The 22,938-nt window shown below is 38.7% G+C and overlaps 1 protein-coding gene across 2 annotated transcripts in view; it reads right to left on the reverse strand.

The window, feature by feature from the left end:
* Positions 1-22,938, reverse strand: part of UBE4B (ubiquitination factor E4B) — a 141,602-nt gene that overhangs the window by 65,260 nt on the left and 53,404 nt on the right. For both annotated transcript variants that reach the window (XM_027843844.1, XM_027843842.1), the window contains exons 3-5: positions 14,246-14,381; positions 12,357-12,444; positions 1,664-1,808 (exon numbers count right to left, since the gene is read on the reverse strand). In XM_027843844.1, coding sequence (XP_027699645.1) covers positions 1,664-1,808; positions 12,357-12,444; positions 14,246-14,381 — 369 coding nt within the window. The remainder of the gene's footprint in view (positions 1-1,663; positions 1,809-12,356; positions 12,445-14,245; positions 14,382-22,938) is intronic.

A 22,938-nucleotide genomic window follows, 5' to 3' on the forward strand; every position in this document is an offset into this window, starting at 1 on the left:
GACCAGGACTGAAAATCAACAGCTGCTGAGCTCAATTCTGGAGCCTAGGTTAAAGAGAAAAGCCCAGATGTCAGAGAGAAATTAGACCTGCAAGAGGATAGAAGGATTTTTTTTTTCCTTTTTGCCTTGGCAGTAAGCAAATCTCCTCTCCCAGGAAAAAATAGCAAGATGAGGGAAGAAAATATGCTTGGAAATCATAGAAAAAAGTTTTTCCCCAATAATCGTCCCCTACCTATCCTATCATATATGGTAATTAGTTAAAAGTTGGGAAAAATGTTGAAAGCCAGTCTTTGATAGCTAATATTGATTATCTGGAGATCCAGGATGGGCTAGAGCTAGACGACAGACAACAGGCCTTGAACTGAGGGAAAGCAAGGTTCAACTCCTATCTCTAACACATACTGACTCAGTGCCAATGGATATGTCACTTAGCCTTTAACCTTTCAATAACCAAGGTGAAAGTCGCTAACAATTTAGGGCAGAGAACAGTCACTGATTTATATCTGCATATTAGGAAGTGTCTAGCCCAGGCACTGCTACTCTGGTGAAATCACAGATCCAAGATGGATCTCTCCCCACAGTCAAAAGAAATATGGATTGCTTTGATGGAAGAAATGGTTAATGGAAAGGAAAAAAAAAATTGGAATCTCAGTAACACTGCATCAAATTCTACCAGTTCAACTAGTAAGTTGTATTGAAATAGTTTTACCCCAGAGTCCAAATCATGTCCTAAGAGATCCTTAAGAAGACAGAGATGGTACCTTTTAAGCTGTTCAAATGTCATTTAACAAAACGCTGCAAAATAAATTCACGAAATGATGGGCCTTCTAGGGATCTCCCTAGAACCAAGGAGTGACAGATACTGAGGATGCTGAAGACCATTAATTTATTCAGATGTAGCTTTCTTTCACAGGAACCAAAATAAAGTTTATTTTTTACATTTTTTTTATTCTAAGTGTATCTATCAATAAACAATTCAAATAAACAAAATTTAAAAGACTGCATATAAAACAAAAACCTCAAAACTATTTATAATTTGTTTCCAAAAGTCTGCTAAGTTTAACAAAACAATGACCCAGTGAGAAGCAGCATGACAGTGAGAATGAGGACTGTCCTCCAACTCCACAAGACTTGGTCTCAGGTGCGGCCTCTCCCCTGTTCTGCCCACATGGTTCTGGCCACATGATCCTGGCCAAAGCCTTACAGCTCTTTCTGAAGGACTGCAACCTGCACTGGTGGATGGAATTCCCCACACCAATAAAATCACCAGTTCAGTCCCCTCACCCTAAAGAAAAGTCCTGTTCAAAAAACTAGTTTATTAACAAGACCAGGAGAAAGAAGGAGATACGAATGGTTAATCTGGTCTCACCAGCAGACAGCCCCTCCGTCAACAACAAATGCCAAAAACCTGGGGCAGCTAGGTGGCACAGTGGATAGAGCACCGGCCCTGGAGTCAGGAAGACCTGAGTTCAAATTCGGACTCAGACACATGACACTTACTAGTTGTGTGACCCTGGGCAAGTCACTGAACCCCATTGCTTGGGCAGGGTGGGGTGGAACCTAAGAGGTAAATTTAGATAACCCAGCATGAAAATAACTCTTAGATCCTGCCTTACTTTATTACAATCAATACACTGAAATATAACAAGACAGAAATCCGTACCTTCTTTTGGGTTCTGTTTAAACTGAGCAGAAAGTGAAGTCAAAAAGATGACGTCTCTGTCCCGGTCTTTCCAAGAGACACGGAAGATCTTACAGACCAGCTGCAAGGCCTGTTCTTCTGATACCTCAGAACCTGAGGAAAGTTCCTTTCAGAAGGAGGAAAAAGAGATTTTTTGGGGGGGACATAAATTTCAAATGAAGTTTTGTAAAACATGAGTCAAACATTTCTATAAAGAGTAACATTTTACATAAATTCAAGGACATCATTAACAAAACACAAAAAAGAAATCATTTAAAAACATTAATTGACTGATCGAAGGAAACGATCTCATAAAGTTAATTACTATAATTTAGAGCTCGCATAAAATCTAGAGCTCTACCATTTATAACATATTCTCTGGGGGAGTATGACAGAACGATGACATCATCAGGCAATAGTAAGGGAAAAAAGGCCTGAAAGGATCGATACATTCTACTCACCCACATGTATGTACATATTTTCTCATCTCTAAAACAGAACAGCATTCTGAACACAAACCATTTACCACTAAAAAGCAAAATATAACCCTTTCCTGCCTGCTTAACTGCAAGGTTTGTGAGGGCTCATAACAGGGAAGTGGTGATCATTAATAGGCAAGAAGAGCTTACAGAGAACAATTCTAACCAAACAATTCACATTTGAATTTTTTTAGAGTTATAACCAAGAAAAGCTACAGTAACAGGGCATCTGAATTTCAGCAAATCAGACAAGAAATCATCCTCTCCCAGGTGGAAGGACCTGCAGAGGTTGTCTTCTTCAACTCACGCTGACCAGGAATCGCCTCTCTAAGAACCCTAAGAAGCGATCAGCCAGTCTTTGAATGAAGAACCTGAGGGAGGGAGGAAAGGAAAACCAACAATTTCCCAAGACAGCTCATTACACTTTGGAACAGTTCTAATTATCAGCAAGGTTTTCTTTACTATCAAGGTGAAGCGTGTCTCTCAGCAACACTCATTTTTTTCTAGTAAGTCTATAACCTCTGAAACGACAGCGCTCAAATGCTTTAAAAATTGCTATTGCTCGGCTGTCCCAATCTCCTACTGCAACCTACCCCTAAGTCTTTTCTTCACCGGGTTACAGAAGCTAGCTTCCTTCAACCAATTTGTATCCGGCATGATCTAAGAACCACTGACCTCCTGGTCACTCTCCACAATATCAACATGGTACGACTAAACAACCTACTCTTCCACTCCACACGTGCCGTGATCAAGGCAGAGTACAGCAGCAATGTCTCCTACCTGCTTTCCAGACCTATGGCTCTCTTAATGAAGACCAAGATCAGATTTTGTGGCAGCTATATGACACAACTGACTCACAATAAGCTTGTAGTCTAGCCATACCATTACTCATCTTAAACTTGCAAAGCTGATTTTTTTAGCCACATACTCCACTCCATCTTATGCTTGGTAAAGCTGATTTCTTTAATCCAAATGAAAGACATTAAATTTACCCCTAATTAACTATTACTTTATTACATTCCACTGAAGATCCTAACCTGTCAAGATCTTTCTTGATCCTGACAGTTATCCACCCCACCCTACAATCTCTTCTTCCTAGCTTTGTGTCACCTACAAATTTGATACCCGTGCATTTATGGCTTTATCCAAGTCACTGATAAAAATACTCAACAGTACAAGCCAAGCACTGTCCTCTGGGGAAATCAACTAGGGACTTTCTTCCAAGTTGTCAATGAACCATGAATGAGTTCTCTTTGGGCTCAGTCACTCAGCCAGTTCTCAAGAGACCCAAATGTACTATAATCTAGTTCACATCTCTCCATCCTATCCACAGGAATAATATGAGAGACTTTGTCCATGCTCTGTTGAAATCTAGATAAATAATATCTATTCTCTACCATTCCCTTGACTGACAAATCCAAGAACCCTGCCCAAAAAAGGAAATGAAGTCAGTTTGGCACAACTGATTCTTTGTGAAACCAGGCTAACTTTGTGTCCACTGCTTCCTTTCTTAGATGCTCATTCATCATCCCTTCAATACTATGTTCTAGAAATTTGTCAGCAATCAAAACCAGCCCAGAGTGTGCAGACTCTAATCTTCCTTTTCTGAAAATGAGTATCACATCTGCCCTTCTCTAGACCTTCAGCACCTCTCTTATTCTTTACAATACTTCAAAGATCATGGATAGCAGCTTAGCTGCTGGGTATGCTGGAATGTACTTGTTCTGGGCCCAGCGATCTGAACTAGTCAAAAGTAGCTAGGTTTTTGGAAAGACTTGTATGGTCTGATGCTGACTGAAGTGAGCAGAACCAGGAGAACATTATACGTAGTAACAGCCAGGTTGTGTGATGACTAATATTGATAGACTTAACCCTTCTCAGCAATGAAAGGATCTAAGACATCTCCAAAGGCCTCATGATGGAAAATGCTATCCACATTCAAAGAAAGAACTATGGAGTTTGAATGCAGATCGAAGCATACTATTTGCTATTTTTTTCTTCTGTTGTGTTTTGCTTCCTCTTTCTGGTGGATCCTCCTATTGGTTCTAATTCTTCCTTACAACATCACTAATGTGAAAATATGTTTAATAGGAATGTATATGTATAGCCTATATCAGATTGTGCGCTGTCTTTGGGAGGGAGGTGGGGAAAAATTTAAAACTCAAAAACTTATGGAAGTGATTACTGATAAATCAGAATAAATTAATTTTTTAAAAAAGTAGCTAGGTTTTCTTTTATTTTCTTCACTTATCTTGCTTGGACTTCAGCTCCCCACATCAGCCATTTTTGTTCTATTCCTTCCAAGCTTTTTCCTTAGCAGAGAAAACAGAAGCAAAATAAAGGTCTATGTGGTTGTGCTTTGTCTCATTCACCCTAAGCAATGGTCCTACTCCTTCCTGATCCTCCACTTCCTGCATACAGCTAAAAGGACCCTTTCTGCTGTCTTTGGTTTTCTGTTCTAGCTTCAACTGATTCTAAGATTTACAACTCTTTTTTTTTTTTTTTGAAAAGGCAATCAAGGTTAGGTGACTCACCCAGGGTCATACACCTAGTAAGTGTCACATGTCTGAGGCCAGATTTGAATTCAGGTCCTCATGACTCCAGGGCTGGTGCTCTATCCACCGTGCCACCTAGTTGCCCCTAAGATTTACAACTTTCAACACTACCCTTAAAGGACAATGACAAGTTTTTGCATTCATCCTATTACCTATCACTGCTTCCACTAATTATAAATGTTTTTGAAAAATCTAACTTGACCAATGAGTTTCCTATGCATCCATAGCAGTCTCTTTAGACAATGCCCCCTTACCTCCTCTTTAGAAATGTTTCTCTTCACGTCTTCATGAATTAATTTTCAAGAGTTTCCCTTTCCTCGTAGGCTGACCACCCCTAAAGAATATGAGGCTATGGGATTCTACCCCAGCTCTCATCAAATCTTTATGGACTGGAATATACTGTAGTTAGATACATCTGCAGCTGGTTGAATGACCATACCCAAAGAGCATTCTCTGATGAAAGGGCTGATGTCAACTTGGAGAGAAGTCCCTAGCAGGGTGCCACAGAGCCCTGCCCTCTTCAACCTCTTTACCCATCACTTGGATGAAGACATATAAGGCATGCTTATGAAATATGCAGACGACAAAAAACTGGGAGATATAGCTAACAAGTTAGATGTCAAAAATCATGAACTTGGGGCAGTGGGCAGAATACCAGCCCTGGATTCAGGAAGACCCAAGCTCAAATCTGGCCTCAGACACTTGACACTTTCTAGCTGTGTAACCCTGGGCAAGTCACTTCACCCCATTGCCTCACAAAAAAAAAAATAATAATAATCATGAGCTTAAAATATGATCTACCCTGAGAGGTAAGTGCTATTATTATCCCCATTTTACAGCTGAAGAAACTGAAGCAAGCAGGCACACAGTTATAAAGTATCTGAAGCTAGACTGGAACTCAGGTTTCCTGACTCTTGGGTTGGGGTTCTATCCACTGCACCATCTGCTGTCTCTATATCTATTAGTCCATTCCTCACCATTTCCTTTGTGCTTTCAGATCAAAAGGCCCACTTATTTTTTTCTCTTCAAGTTAAAAATGTAATTATCTCAGTATAAAAAATTAATATAAATATAAGCTTGATGATTGCAGCAGGAGAGAAGAAAGTACTGGCTTCTTCAATTTTCCTGTAACAACTGGGATATTCTTTGCACTTCTGTTTCATCTTGTCTCATACTCATCATAGACACTATATAGTTCCCAGTCCTACCCACACTCCATACTGTAAGTCCTTGAAGACAAGGGCAAACAATTTTTCATGCTTTTAACTCTAGCACTTCGAAGCACTTAAAGTTTCTTACATCAGACTACATTAAAATAAATATGATGCACACAGAGGTGAGTATAAAGAACAGAAGGGGGCAAGGAGAGAAGAAAAACTAATAAGTGGATTTCTATGTATAATATAGCCCTGCCAGCATAAGTGTTAAATGGTATAAAAGTACTCCAGTTAAGGTTCTATTCCAATGAGAAATCACTGGGAAGTACAGAGAGCGCGAGGGTCTTCAAGTCCATGCCAGCAGAGCAAACCTTTTTTGGGTTGTACTAATTTTGAAAGGCTTTGAGTCCAGGCCTAATAATGGACTGTGTCTTTTGTCTAAACATCAGCCTAGCTAAGTTCAGAAGGGATCGTCACCAGAATAATTACAGAAGGGTGATTTTTATTTGTGACAGTAACCTTAAAGACCCATCTAACAAACCTGAGCAGAGCCCTCATCAGCACTGCTGGAGTGAGAAACCGCACTGTTAAAAACAAAGTTTTGAAGAAATTTTATGTTGTGGGCTCACTTGGTTTGGTTTCTGTCTAAAGTTAAATTGATAATAATTTTTTAAAACTGAACTGGCATCCAGACTGAGAGCCAATTTTCTTTGAGTCTGTGATGATCATCACAGATGGAATGTTGTCAACAAAGGTGAGAAAGCTTTGGACAAGCTGGGGCACCTCCAGAAAAGAGTAAGCAGAACACAGAAGGGCTCAAGATTGTGTCAGAAAAGGAACAGTTACTGAAATGGAGAGCATTTATCTTGGAGAAGGGAAGACTTGAGGGGGTCAGGATATCTGTGTTTATGGGAATTTTTATATGCAAAGACAGAGTATGCAGAGTGTAGAGAAGGCTGGCCTCAAAACCAGCTCCACCTGGCTTCAAGTCCTGACTTGCCCAAGTCACTTAACCTTTCTCTCACAGCTCCAAGTAATTCTTTAAAACTATCATTTGCATTGGTAGAGGTAGTTTCCTCCTCTAGGAATTTCTTATCAACGAAATCAAAAGTGTGAATAGCATGGAAACCGAATTACATGTGTACTTTGTAATTTCACACGTTAGTACTGTGACCAATGGATAAAAATTATAAGGGAGGCAGATTCAACATAAATGATATATTTTGACCCAACATAAATAACACATTCCTAACAACGGGAGTTATTAAAAAAAAATGTGTTGGGGGTTGGCAACTTCCACATCACTAGACACTGGGTGCCCCCTCTATCGGGCAGGGCTCCCCTGTATGGAGAAAAAGTTTTGAGTACCTGGACCCCAAACTAAGAGTTTATGATACTTTCATCCCCAGATGGAATTATCATTAATTTACAATTATAATTCCACCAAAAAAAATCCTTGTACTTTATTAATAATCATTGTTTAAAAATTATGAAGTCTTGGGCAAGAAATGTAGATCTTAAGGTCACAGGTGATGGCTTCATAATTGCTACCACGTGAGGTGATGATTCCAGAAGGGAAAGGTAGTCAGGTGTTTGCTGGCTATGGCACTTTTTAGCTTCTTTTGATCTTGTTATTAATTGAGCTTTTTTAAATTTTAACAATGTAATCCATCTGTCCTGTCTTCCATTCCTATCCCATTTTTCATCATCAATAACTCCTTAAAAACAGGTTGGGATGTAGTTGTTTTAAAAGTATGTCACATATTTTCCATTTTTATTTTTTCTTCTAGCTTTCATTAACTTTGATCTTTGCTTCAAGTGGTCTGAGTATGCAAAAACTACTGATTCAGAAATGACACACACATCATTAGTGATTTCCAGTTCCACATTCTGCAAGAAACCCTTTCCAAGTGGCTTTATTCTCAGTGCCTTTTCTCTGAGATTATCTTCAACTTATCCTCTAGACAGTTACTTGTATATTGTCTCCCACAGACTGTCAGCTCCATGAGGGCAGGGATTGGTTTTGGTCTTTCTTTGCATCCCCAGCACATAGCACAGTACCTGGCACACAGTAAGTTCTTATTAAATGCCAAAAGACTGACTTACTGTCATAAACTATATTCAATTTAATTTTAAAAGGTACATTTGAGATTCACCATGCCCAGTATTTTTAAATTGTTTTCTTGAACTAAATATACAGGAATTTGTAAAAGCATGAGGTCCTAGATAATAAACACATCTTTGGCCTCTCTCATTCTTTATGTAGGAAATATATTTTTCACCCTCCTGATCTATTCTCACCTTTGTCACCAAATATCATAAAATAGTTCATCTGATTTGAGGGGCTGACTGAAGTCTTTTATAAATGTCTCTTATCTCTTCACCCTCTTCAGTAGATGTCAGTGCATAACCCATAATTATCTTATTGGTGGGTTTTGGTTTGGTTTAGTCTTTTAGGAGAGAGGAAAGCAAGGAATTGTCTAACACAGACCCTAGAATTTTAGAAAGCAGATTTCAAATGTAGACGAGAAAGGCGAAGTAGGGTCTATGAATTAAAATTCTACAGTTAGTGGGAGGGATAGGAAGCTCTCAAGAATGAAGTCCTGAAATCTTGTGGAAGTAAATGTTGAAAACTAAAAATAAATAAATTTATTTTAAAAAAAAAGAGTGAAGTCCTGAAGATACAAAGAAAAAATCCCTATGATAAGAAAAGGTAGAGATGTACATGAAACATGGATGTACAAGAAACTAAGTGACCAATTAAAAATTTTTAAAAACACATAGAAATATGGAACCGAGGGCAGATAATGGAGGATAAAACCTCATGCTTAAAAAATGCAGGTTTGTAAAGTGATTTACCTAGATTATCTTGTTTAATTATAATAATATGCTGTTATCATCATCCCCATTTTCCAGTTGGAGAAGTTAAGGATCTGAAAGATTAAGCGATGTTCCCAAGATCACAGAGCATTATCCAAAGCCAAGTCTTCCCAGCTCCATGTCTACGTCTCCCCTCACCGTGCACTACTACCTCTCATACATGGACAGTGTACATATGGACAATTAACAGAGACATGGAATGGGCCTGTAATAACAGGGCCAGGAGCACTAAAACTCAAAATGATTTGAGATTGAAGAGCCAAGTGAAGGACAAGAAGGAAATGTATTCAAGGAAGATGTAGGGCTCCTATTCAAAATGAATAGTACAATGGTAATGGATGGTGAAAAGAAATCAGAGATGGGCAACTTTTGTTTTGGTTCTGTTTTTGGTTAAAAATAAAAAAAGACAAAGAGCTCTGGATTAAAAAGAACAGAATAAACATGGGCAATATGGAAAGAGATGCCCAAGCTAAGCAGGGCAGCAATAAGAGGAAACTTACTGCTATTGAACAGTTTAAGACCCCAGACGCAGGAGAACGACATTCCTGAGATGCCAAGAATTGGCCAGCAGGAAGGATGAGCTACTACCACTGCTTCCCAATGAGGAAGAGAAAGTGGGGTGAGGATGCAGTAGCATGGGGGAAGGGTAAACATTGCCCTCATTTTCAGAAAATGGGGAGAAGGATTTGTGAACCACAAGCTGCTGCGTGTGACTGGGATTCTTGGCAAAATTGGAAAATGTATCATATGAGGGATCCTTGGTGAAACCCTAGAAAAGAAAGCGGTGATCACATAAAGAGCCATCAGGGCTTCGTGATGAACAGGTCATCCCAGCCTTTTCTGACAGGCTTCCTCCATGGGTAGGTTAAGGCAACTTTGTGCTGTTTTTGTGAGGAGACAGACAGGCTGAATGATAGACTGAGATGACTGGACAGGGGCCCAAGAGTCATTATTAATGCTTCAACGTCAATGGATAAGTGGGTCTTTAGAGTGCCTGAATCTGTGCTTACTAATATTTTTCTCAAGGACCTAAAGACATAAGCAGCACGCTTATCCAATTTTCAAGTGACGTAATACTGAGAGAAATGGAGAGACTACATGAAAGAGGAAAGACCAAAAAAGATCCTGACAGGTTAGAATATACGGTCAAATCTTTTAGGACAAAATGTAATCAGAATAAAGTATAAAGTCTATGTTAGTATTTTTAAAAAGAAAGAGGAGAAAAATCTCCAAAAGCCAAAAATGGGGTAGGCAGTTCTAGGCAATAGTATTTTTTTTTTAAATGAAGAATTTCAGAAGATTTTAGTGGACTACAACTCAACATAAAGAAGTAAAGCAATATGAGAGGAATTGTGCCCAGAATAAAGACACTCATCCTCTTGTTGTCCTTTGCTTAGATGAGACCTTATCTGGGGGAGTGCTGCGTTCAGTTCTCAACAGCTGAACAGTCACAGAGACAGCAAGGGCCCTTTGGAAGAGGACACTGAGGAGCCATGACAGTTAATGGTAAGTAATGGGCAATCTAACACAGACTAAGGACTGCACTGGTTCTCCTTGGCCCCAGTGGGGAGAATGGGCAACATGGGGTAAAACTGGCAGGATAGTCAGGTTTAATGCCAAGAAAAATTTCCAAACAATTAGAGCTGCCCCAGAGTGGAGAGGGCTGCTCCTTGTCAGGGACAGTGCAGACGGATGACTGACTGTTCAGATAAAGGCTGGACTAGATGGCCCTTCAAATTCAATGATTGTGGGCTTGTATTGAAACTCTCCATAGCTGTCAGCGCAGTTACTGAAGGGAAGATATAAGAAATTATCCATAATATTTTTTTGGCACATATATTTTTTTAAACATTTTTATTTAAAGTTTTGAGTTGCAAATTCTATCCCTTTATCCCTTCCTCCCTTCTTTCCCTGAGACAGTAAGCAATCAGATATAGGTTATACATGTGCAATTATGTAAAACATTTCTATATTAGTCATTTTGTACAAGAAGACTCAAATAAAAGAAAAAGAATGAAAGAAAGAAAGTGAAAAATAGCATGTTTCAGGGGAAACGGGGGAAGGTGAGAGGGAATGAGTGAATCTTATTCTTATCGGGTTTTGGCTTAAAGAGGGAATAACATACACACTCAATTGGGTATGGGAATCTATCTTACCCTACAGGAAAATAGGGGGGGAAGGGGACAAGAGAGCAAGGGGGTGGATGGGGGGGGGGGGGGCAGATTGGGGAAAGCGGTTATCAGAAGCAAACACTTCTAAGGAGGTACAGAGTCAAAAGAGAGAATAGAATAAATGGGGGGTGGGATAGGATTAAGGGAAATATACTTAGTTTTCACAACATGACTACTACAGAAGTGTTTTGTATGACTATACATGTATAACCTGTATAGAGTTGCTTGCCTTCTCAATGAGGGTAGGTGGGGAGGGAGGAAGGGAGAAAATTTGGAACCCGAAGTTTTAAAAAAAAAATGTTAAAAAAAACTGTTTTCACATGCAACTGGGAATAAGATATATAGGAAATGGGGTATAGAAATCTATCCTGCCCTACAGGAAAATTGAAGGGGAAGGGGATAAGAGAAGGGGGGGACAGATGGAAAGAAGGGCAGATTAGAGGAAGGGGTATTCAGAATGCATGCCATCTTGGGGTAGGGGGAGAGATGAGATGGATTCTGGAAGTCAAAATATTATGGGAAGTGAATGCTAAAAACTAAAAATAAATTAATTAATTTAAAATATAGCATGCTTCAGTCTGTATTCAATCAATATCTGTTCTTTCTCTGGAGGCAGATGATATGCTTCATCATTAGTCCTTTGGGATTGTCTTAGATCATTGCATTGCTGAGAACAGCTAAGTCATTCACAGTTCTTTATCAAACAATACCATAATAATTTAATTTGGTGGATGATAGGAATATAATTACCAGGTATAAACTAACACTGAAAAAAAGGTTTCTTTCTCACAACAAAAGGGAATCAGTTATCAAAACATGAACCACACATGCATTCAAATAGGGCTCCCACAAAAGGAAATCTACTAATAAAAGGGCCATCATCAGCCTCTGCTACCTCCTATACCTTCCTCAAATTCTTCAGAGTGAAGAATCATGACACCAACATTTCTTCTATTTTGCTATAGCCTCCCACCAAGTTTATCCAGGCTTGATTTTTAATCTGCTTCCTCACATTATGATAATGGGCATTATGTACCAGTCTGTTCACCTGATCAAGAATGTCTCCACTTAGCTCCAAGAAAAGTCAGCTTGCAAAAGTTAATGAAATAGAAGCCTGAAGTCTAGGAGCACAGAATCCCTGACTTGGAGGGCCTTGAGATGTCAGGGAGTCCAACCCAAATATGAATGCCCTCCACAAACAACATCAACATGCTGCCTTTAGATGTCCAGGAATAGAGAGCTTTTAAAACTGCCTCTTCTGGGAAAGGAAATGCATTAAATCCCTTCGAACAAGGAACATTGAGCTACCCCAACCTTTTTTCACAAAAGTAATTGACTTAGAGGAGCTGTGGTTGTGTGTTTTTCCAATTCTATATTAAAAACATGGCATATAGTACAGAAAAGCTGAAGGACACAATGGGTTTCTCACCAACCTTATCAGAGAGAGTCCTTTTTTCTCTGCGATCATTTTCATCAACCTCCATATTTTCAATTCCTGAATCTACATCCACCTGGGACATGCTTTAGGTAGAAAGAAAAACAATCAACCTTAGGAGATCCAGATAATCATTAATACCACCCTTAACTGGGAGAATGTTCAAAATCAGAAAAAATTACTTACATAAAAGAACTAAAAGGGGAACAGGAAGATTTAGAAGGACAGAAAGATTTAGAAGGACATGTGGCCATTAACAACACTGGCCAGTAGGCATTTTTATTTCATTTCTTGTTCTCAATATCACATTAAAATTGAAGCAGACAATTAAAATGATTAACATCTTTTCATTTTAACTGAGGAAAATGACTGAAAATTTGGACTTTCTGGGTTTGGACTAAGTTCGAATTTCATTTACCAACAAAATGTAAGCTCGTTGAGGACAGGGACCATATCTCACTATTTGTGTTTCCCTGTATTTAGTACATAGTAGGGGCACAACATATGCATGCTGATTGATGCTCCTAGTTCCCCTTCAGATATATACAGACTGTCCACTGACATTTCTAACCAAGTTTATAAAACTAAAACACTAAAATGACTACAAACCAGTTAAGGATATATATATGGGCGTGATACAGAACAAGTTAGTGATAAAGGAGACAGCTAGGGACATAATGGATAGAGCACTAGACTTGGAATCAAAAAGACCTGAGTTCAAATCTTGCCTTTTATATTTAACCAGCCGTGTGACTGTTGTTCAATTGTTTTTCAGTTGTGTCCAATTCTTTGTGACCCCCTTTGTGATTTTATTGGCAGAGATACTAAAGTGGTTTGCATTTCCTTCTCAAGCTCATTTTACAGATTAAGAACCAAGGCAAATAGGGTTAAATGACTTGCTCAGGGTCACACAGCTAGTTAAGTGTCTTGAGGCTGGATCTGAACTCAGAAAAATGAGTCTTCTTGATTCCAGGTGTGGAACTCTATCCATCTAGCTGCACCATGTGACTCTGAGCAACTCACTTAACCTCACTCAGCCTCAGTTTCCTCAATTGTAAAATGGGGATGATAATAACACCTACCTCACAAGGTTGGGAGGGTCAACTGAAATAACATATGTAAAATTTTAAACATATTCCCATTAATTTCCACTGTTCTGCCCATCTTAATGAACTCAAATAATTTAATTAACTTTTCCTCACCTCAAAATCAATTTGACCAGGCTCTCCAGGGACAAAATAACCAGCTCTGGTTAATCTAACCAGGAACCATACCGCCAATGTTGTCTGATATCCGATAAGCAACAAGGGTCCGCATGAAGCCCTCAGACAACATGAAACGCTCCACAAGTGTTGAAATCCTATAGTCCCAAATCCCTTCAAATACATGAATGACTGTATATTGGACAATTTCCTCACATTCAATATTAGCTTCACTCTGATGAGCTAGAATCTTCTGTGTCTGCCTATAAAAGTGCTTACCTGGATATGCCAGTTCTATGGATAAGACAAAGGTACACTATATAAAAAGTCAGTCTGACAGAATGATTACCAACATCAAACATTACTTCCATTACACAAAAATAATTCCAACATGCATAATTTAAAAAAAAAAAACCAACTTGCTATAAAGCTTGGGATTTGCTACAATGGTTAAGACAAAAGATCTTGTTCAATAGTTATCCATTAACATTTTCCCATAATAAATAGGATCTTTCACCATCCTTTCAACCATTTACCAGCAGCACTATTTATTGCATGCATGTGTATCTGAGAGTACTCAGGGGAAACAAAGCAAGGAGTTTAAGGGAGATTTCCTTATAAGGATAGCAATGACGTGATATTTCCCACAATACAACAGCATTATGGAAAATCTGCCTCTTTTTACCTTTTCTCACAGGAGACACTGTCAATATCCATGCTCTGGGACCGTGAGAGAGACTGCGACTGCGTTTCAAGGCTATTGGACGGTGAGCTGCTGAGTGAACTGACTCCTTCACTGCTCTGGCTTCGATGCGTGACTCCTGAAGAGGACAAAGAGGGTGACACCGAGAAGGCGACGTTAAAATAGCAGCAGAGTTTCACCAATTTGATTCAAAGTGCTATAAAACTCAACAATGAACAATTTCCATCAAGAATTTTCTGCTGTCATTTTTTGTAGGAGCAAAGAACTGGAACTAAAGATGCCCACTGACTGGGGGTGGGGGAATAAACGAATGTAACGGTGTAAGACTGTGCTGTAAGAAATGATGAATGGGACAAATACAGAAAAGCCTGGAAAGATCCACAGGAAGAGATGCAGGGTAAAGAGAAGCAAAAAGAATAACGACTACAACAACGTAGACACAAAGAACAATTAGATCCACTGAAAGTTAATGTTGAAAAATTACAAAGGAGAAGCGTGGTCTCAAAGAAGAGAAATGAGATGCCTCTACCCCCCCCCCGCCCCCCCACCAGTCCTTTGCAAGGGGGAGGGGCCACTGGTACTGGAACCCTTTCAGATTTTTTCAGTGTACTGTGATTAGTTTTGATGATTTTTTTTTAACTCTTTATCATCTATTTCTTTTTAAAATAAATCCTTCATAATATAGAATGGCTCTCTGGAAGGGAAAAGGATATAGGAGAAATCTTAAGTAATATAAAAACAAAATGCATTAATTAAAAACTTATTATTTAAAAAAAAATTGTTATTCTGTCACCCGAGATGATAGCCATTGCAATCACCCAGGAAAATACAGTGGCATAACAACATGATCTGTAAGTTTATTTCATGCCTAAAATCATGGGAATTCAGTCACATCAACACAGCACTTATTTTCCCAATACCCTCTCCAAAAAATAAAGTATTTTAGAGATAAGAAAATGGAAGTACAGGATGGCAAGGATACCTCTCTAATGTGACCCCTTTTCTCTCTTCACTCTGCTAACATGTTAATTCTGGTCCTCAATACCTCTCTCTCACTTAGATTATTGCAAGAGCCTTCTGACTGGTCTCCCTGATTCAAGTGTCTTACTAGGCCAGGTCATTCCAGATGCTGCTATTCAACAGATCCCACTACTTTCCTATTACATCTGGGATGAAATACCATTTAAAGCCATACACAACTAGGCCCCAACCTATTTTTCTGGCCTAACTGGACATTACCCACATTCTCTTGCAATCTGCTCTCTCCAAAGCTTAGTTGCCAAATCCAATGGTTCTTTCTCAATCCTCATTCTCCCTGACCTCTCTGTAGCCTCTGACACTGTTGATCTCTCTCTTCTGTCTATGTTTTTAGGACACAGCTCTCTCCTAATTCTCCTCCCACCTATCAGATCAGTACTTCTGAATTTCCTTTGTTATATCCTCTCCCAGATCAGGCCCTCTAACCATAATTGTCCCTCTGGGCTTTGTCCTGGGGCCCTTTTCTCAGGTCTGTACAATTTCACTTGTTGATCTCATCAGCTCCTAAGGATTTAATTACTATCTCAATACTCAATCTCTCATCTCCAACTGCCTTTCAGACATCTCAAACTGGATGTCCAGTAGACTTCTTATACTCAAAATGTCCAAAACAGAACTCATTATCTTTCCCCTTAATCCCCACCTCCCACCCCCACCACCTCCCCTATTACTGTAGAGGGCAACACCACGCTCCCAGTCTCTCAGGCTTGAAATCTAGGTGTCATTTGAGATTCCTCACTATCTCTCACCCCCATATCCAAGTTGTTACCAGGGCCTGTTGATTTCATCTTTGCAACCTCTCTCAAATATGCCCCATTCTCTCCTCCGATACTGCCCCCCACTTTGGTGCAGGCCTCATCACCTCACACCTGATTGTAATAATCTGCTGGTGGGCCTACCTGCCTCAAGTCTCTCCCCACTCTAATCCAAAGCTCCTTAAACTGTGGGTTGTGCCCCATATGGGGTCATGTAACTGAATGTGGGGGTCACGAAAAATTTGGCAAAAGTAAAAGGTTTTTGAACATGCAACGACCAAAAATTAATTCAAAATCAAATGCATAAGGAATCCAAAGCATTTCTAGCAGCATCTGCTTGTGTTACACTGCGCGACTTTACTGCAGCCTTGGTTCCGAACACACAACACACACACTTTGCACTGTGCATGCCATCACACCACACAATGCCAATGAACACTGCCCGAAACACCTCGGCCCAGATTCGAGATTATTGTATGTTATGAACTGCAGTGTTTTTACTATACATACAAAGTTTTCTGCTCTTACAGAACCATAAGTTTAATTATGGAAAATAAAGACTTTTAATATTTTTCTATCATCATTCCTCAGCATGCAATTATCGAATTAGCATCTTTGGATTATGTGTTAGAATGTTTGATTTTTAAAATTGAAGTTATTTCCTTCTTTTACAGAAACATAAGTGTTTAATCGCTGCAAGTAAAGACAAAAACCCTTTCATATTTCTCCACCATCCCGCTTATGTCTATGTAAGTGTGAACATCAATTTTTAAAATTAAGTACAAACAAATGTAATTTCATACACTAAAGCTAGTATTTATTTGAGAAATTATCACCAATATGTATTTATATTTTAGTACAAAAACATTTTTGGTTGTGGGAAAGTGGCTAAATTTAGACAGAAGAGGTAAAAATACTCATGATAATGAGGCAGTCTTTGCTACCACGTTGTAGTACACCTAAATTGACAAGAAAATATGTCCAATCATTTCTGCAATATGGATTTACTTCTAATAATGATGATGGCGTGGAAAAACCTCTTTGCTTAATTCATAATGAAGTTTTGGCTGTGGAAAGCATGGAACCAGCCAAACTAAAACATCTTAATACCAAGCATGCAGTGTACTGCGATAAACCAAAGGAATATTTTCAAAAACTTAAAATCTTCAAATGAAGAAATGATGTTTTGAAAAAATTGTTAGTGTCAATGAAAAGTATTTACTTGCATCTTATGAAACTTATTTGACTGCAAAAACTAAAAAGCCCTACTCGATAGGAGATCGTGTCCCGTGCTGCTATTAAAATGTCAGAAATAGTTCATGGGAACAAGTATGGAGACGAAATTAATAAAATTCCTTTATCAAAGGATACTGTTTCCAAAAGAATTTCTGAAATTAGTAATAACCAATTACAGCAGTTTATTACCAGGTTTAAGGGCAGCCCAAAGTTTGCAACTCAGTTAGATGAAACAACTGATATTTCTAAGATGGCACAGTTGTTACTTTATGTAAGGTATGTTTATGAAGGAAGCATACGCGAGGAATTACTGTTTTGTCGCCCTTTGGAAGGGCACACAAGAGGAGAAGATATATATCTTAAAGTCAATGAATTTTTCACAAATGAAGGTTTATGGTGGAAAAATCATGTTGGATTCTGTACAGATAGTGTTGCAGCAATGTTGAGCGGGAATGTTGGATTTGTAGCAAAAGTTAAAGCTGGTGGCAATGAACATATCACTCTTATTCACTGCATGATCCATTAGGAGGCACTCATAGCCAAAAAATTATCACTAGAGTTAGATGTGCTTTGCAGTACTATCAAAACCATTAACTTCATTAAAAGCCAAGCCCTTAACAGTCATTTGTTTTCAAACTTTTGGAAAGACATGGATTCTGATTACAAAAGCTTATTACTACACACAGAGGGAAGGTGGCTCTCAAGAGGACAAAGTTTAAATAGATTACTGAACAGAAAGATGAAAATATATTTTTGTTTGAGCAGAAATCCAATTTTATTCATTTTTTTCACGACTTAGGGCTTTCAAAACTGTTATTTGTTGGACATTTTCAAAAAAACTCAATGATTTAATAAACACATTGCTTCAAGGAGAAAATTGTAACATGTTTATGTTAAAAGGTAAAAAGGAAAGTTTTACTAAAAAAGTTAACATATGAAAGAATAGAGTGGGAAATGTTTCTCTAGGAATGTTTACAGCTACAGATGACTTTGTAATTGAAAATATCCTTCCCAAAGATTTAATTGTTAAGAGTTATAACTGATCATCTGAAGTGCATGGAGACAGTTTCAGAAATACTTCCCTTCAAATTCTGATTTTAAGAAACAAAGTTGGGTTCATAAACTGTACTCAATTGAAATAAAAAACATCAGTCATGTGCCATTAAAATTTTGTTCAGGAAGAATTTGATGAGTTACTAAGTAACAAAGGTTTAGAACTTGAGTTTCCTAAAAAATCATTAAATGATTTTTGGCTTGGGATTAGGTCAGAATTTCCAACAATTTCTGAAAAAGCCCTAAACATAGTTCTGCCATTTTGTACTACATATTTATGTGAAGCAGCATTCTCAGCATTGATTATAAAATCAAATATATATTTATTATACAATCAAAATATTGATCAACTCTGAAAAACACTGAAGATGCTCTATGTCCTACAGTATCAAACATTCTGCCAAGATTTAATTCTTTATGTAATAAACAAGTACATCCATCTAACTAGTATGTAAATTTGCTTTCTTCTTTAATAAAATGGAAAAATTATATGTATAGCAAAAAACTGTTTTAAAATAAATTTTGTTATGATTTATTTTCAATAAATGTTTGATTTGTATAGCTATTTTATGTACCTACATATCCAGGATTGCAGAAAAATTTCTTGGAAGAAAAGGGTTTGAGGGTAGAAAAAGTTTAAGAAGACCTGCTCTAGTCTATCCTCCATTCAGCTGCTAAAGTGATTTCCCTAAAAGATGGGTCTGATCACATCACACACACACCCCTCCCCCTCCCCTCCCCCACCCCTACTCAAAAAACTCCAGTGGCTCCCTATCTTTTCCTGGATCAGATATAAAATTCTCTTTAGCACTCAAGTCCCTACAAAGCCCCCTCCTCCCTTTCCAGTCTTCCTACACTTTATTCCCTAACATGTATTCTTCTACCCAGTGACACCCCCCCCCCCCCCCAATCGGTTCCAAGAAAAAGACACTCCATCTCTGCTGTCCTCAATGCCCAGAATGTACTCCCTCCTCTACCCTACCTATTGACCTCTCTGGCATCCTACCAGTCCCAACTAAAATTCTATCTTCTAGTGCCTTTCATCTATTAATTATTTTCTATTTACTTTGTATACAGCTATCTTTGTAGATATGTGTTTGCATGTTGTCCCTCCAGCTCCTTGAGGGCAGGGGCTGTCTTTGCCTCTTTTTGTATCCCCAGTGTTGAGTTGAGTGTCCAGCACTTAGTAGGTGCTTAATATTTAATGAATGATCCAGAAAATTTGGCCTTCTCTCTGTTATTCATACACAATATTCCATCTCCCATCTCCTTGTCTTTGCACTGGTCATACCTCCTGTCTGGAATGCCCTCTCTCCTTATTTCTGCCTCAGAGATCATCTCTCTTCCTTTAAGACACAGCTCAAGTACCAACTTCTGCATGAAGCTGTTCCTGATCTTCCCAACTGCTGGTGGCTCTCATCCCAACTACTTTGTATTAAACTACTTTGTAAACATAAGGTATTTAGAAACTTTATAACTATACTGTATATGTTTCTATGCTGTTTTTTTTCTCCTCCATTAGCCCCCTGCAAACAGGGATTGTTTTATTCTTCCCTGACCCAAGCACAGTGCCTGGCACACAGTAGGCACTTCATAAATACTTGCTGAATGACTAGTGACTATAGCATCTGCCCTGGAGATCCCTGCCCCTCTCAAGACAGAGGTATGTTCTGCTATCTGTTGCCAGGACAATTACTTCCTTTCAGGGTTCTGCCATATTGAAGTTGATATTGTCCACAGCTGCTGCAGTTCTCTTTACTTCCCTCTGCATCGTGTTCCTCTCCTATTTGTCATTTTTTCATATTTCTGAATTTCTGCTCTCTGGTGACAAGGTACAAAAATGAATATTGCAGTCCATCCATATGGTCCTGGCAACCACCCTTCCCATTGGTGAGTTCCAGAAGCTCCCTACCACCTCTGTGACCAATCAAAGCCCTCATCTTGGCATTCACTTCCTTCCATTGTACTCAGCAAGGTAGCCACAATGGCCTACTCAGAATTCCGTGAACATGAGACTCAAGTCTCCAATCTCCATTCCTGAATGCCATCCCCTTACCTCTGCCTCTTAGCTTCCCTGGCCTCCATCAAGTCTCAGCTCAAAGGCTTTTTTTCAAAAAGACCTTTCCTGGTCCCTCCCTCGACCCACTACCCCCCAGCTAATAAGACTTCTCTTTTATATTACTTTCCATCTACTCTGTATACACACACACACATACACATACATCTGATCATTTACATAAGTAGAATGTATGCTCCTTGAGGGTAGGCTGTTTTTTGCCTTTATATGTATCCTCAATAGTTTGTACAAACCTTGGGACATACATTTACAAGCTTGTTAAATAACTGACTATAATTTTTGTCTACGTCCTCCCATTAGTTTAGCACAGGGAATCCACCTCATGTACTAGGAGCCTTCTTTGCTTTATCTTAACATCACAAGGATTTAGTGGAGTTCACCTGATGTCTACTGGTTATCCTTGTATACAACACAGGTGGAGGATTACAATTACAAGTGGGGAGCTCTGCATATAATGTCAGATTTGGTTGATGGGTTGGTTAGTTCTGCTGAACTGTACTTTTTCCTTCTTTCATTTTTGCTCTTTGATGCAAGGGATCGGTCTTTGGAAAGGGAAGTAGGAGGTATATGTTAGAAGATGAAGATAATGTAAAAATGAAATATATAAATAAAAATTTGAATTAAAAAATTGTTCTGGGGTGGAGAAGATGGTGGAGTAAAAGCAGTGACCTGCTTGAGCTCTCCCCCAAACCCCTCCAAACACCTGCAAAAAATGGCTCTAAACAAATTCTAGAGCAGCAGAACCCACAAAAAGACAGAGTGAAACAAATTTCCAGCCCAAGACAACCTGGATGGTTGATTAGAAAGGTCTACTGTGAAGAGAAGTAGAGGGAAAACTGAGAGTGATGGTAAAGGAGCCTCAAAAAAATACTGAAGAAAATAACACCTTAAAAAATAGCCTAACCCAAATGGCAAAAGAGGTCCAAAAAGTCAATGAGAAGAAGAATGCCCTAAAAAGGAAAACTGGCCAAATGGAAAAATAAGTCTAAAAGCTTACTAAAGAAAATGCTTCCTTAAAAATTAGAATGGAGCAATTAGAAGCTAGCAACTATATGAGAAATCAAGGCACTGTAAAACTAATCCAAAAGAACGAAAAAAATAGAAGAGAATGTGAAATCTCTCATTGGAAAAATAACTGACCTGAAAAATAGATCAAGGAGAGAGAACTTAAAAATTATTGGACTATCTGAAAGCCGTGATCAAAAAAAGAGCCTAGATATCATCTTTCAAGAAATTATCAAGGAAAACTGCCCGGATATTTTAGAACCAGAGGGCAAAATAGAAATTGAAAGAATCCACCAATCACTTCCTGAAAGAGATCCCCCCAAAGGAAAACTCTTAGGAATATTGTAGCCAAATTCCAGAATTTCCAGGTCGAGGAGAAAATATTACAGGCAGCCAGAAAGAAACAATTCAAGTATTGTGGAAACACAATCAGAATAACACAAGATTTAGCAGTTTCTACATTAAGGATCCAAAGGGCATGGAGTATGATATTCCGGAGGGCAAAGGAGACAGGATTACAACCAAGAATCACCTACCCAGCAAAAAAATGGTTATTCAATGAAATAGGGGACTTTCAAGCATTGCTGAGGAAAAGACCAGAGCTGAACATAAAATTTGCCTTTCAAATACAACACTCAAGTGAGACAGAGAAGAGGTAAACAGGAAAGAGAAATCATAAGAGACTTATTAAGGTTGAACTGTTTACATTAATGCATGGAAAGATGATATTTGTAACTCATGAGTCCTCTTGTCAGTATCAGGGTAGTGGGAGGGAAAAAAATTATATGTATGTATGTATGTATGTATGTATGTAGATAGACAGATAGAGGGCACAGGGTGAGTTGAGGAAGAAGGGGTGATATCTGGAAAATAAAATTAAGGAGTGAGAGAGGATTATACTGGGAGAAGGAGAAAGGGAGAGGTAGAATGGGGTAAATTATCTCATGTGAAACAGACAAGAAAAGGCTTTTACAGTGGAGGGGAAATGGGGGAAGGTGAGAGGGAATGAGTGAATCTTATTCTCATAGGATTTGGCTTAAGGAGGGAAAAACGTAAACAATGGGGTTTGGAAATCTGTCTTACCCTACTGGAAAAATAAGGGGGGAAGGGGACAAGAGAGCAGGGGGTTGATAGAGGGGAGGGCAGATTGGGGGAGGGGATAATCAGAAACAAACACTTCTGAGGAGGGACAGGGTCAAAAGAGAGAATAGAATAAATGGGGGGTAGGATAGGATGAAGGGAAATATACTTAGTTTTTCACAACATGACTATTATGGAAGTGTTTTGCATGATTATACATCTATAACCTGTATTGAGATGCTTGCCTTTTCAATAAGGATGGGTAGGGAAGGAGGAAGGGAGAAAATTTGTAACCCAAAGTTTTAAAAACACATGTTAAAATAAAAATTAAAAATTTTAAAAATTTAAAAAAAGAAAAAGAAAGAAAGGTCTATTGTGCCAGGCTGAGAGAGGAGTGCAGTTCAGGTTGGGCCAAGCAGGGTCTCAGCAAA

This window comes from Vombatus ursinus, unplaced genomic scaffold (genome assembly GCF_900497805.2).
Source record: "Vombatus ursinus unplaced genomic scaffold, bare-nosed wombat genome assembly UNPS02014932.1, whole genome shotgun sequence".
Classification (NCBI taxonomy): Eukaryota; Metazoa; Chordata; class Mammalia; order Diprotodontia; family Vombatidae; genus Vombatus; species Vombatus ursinus.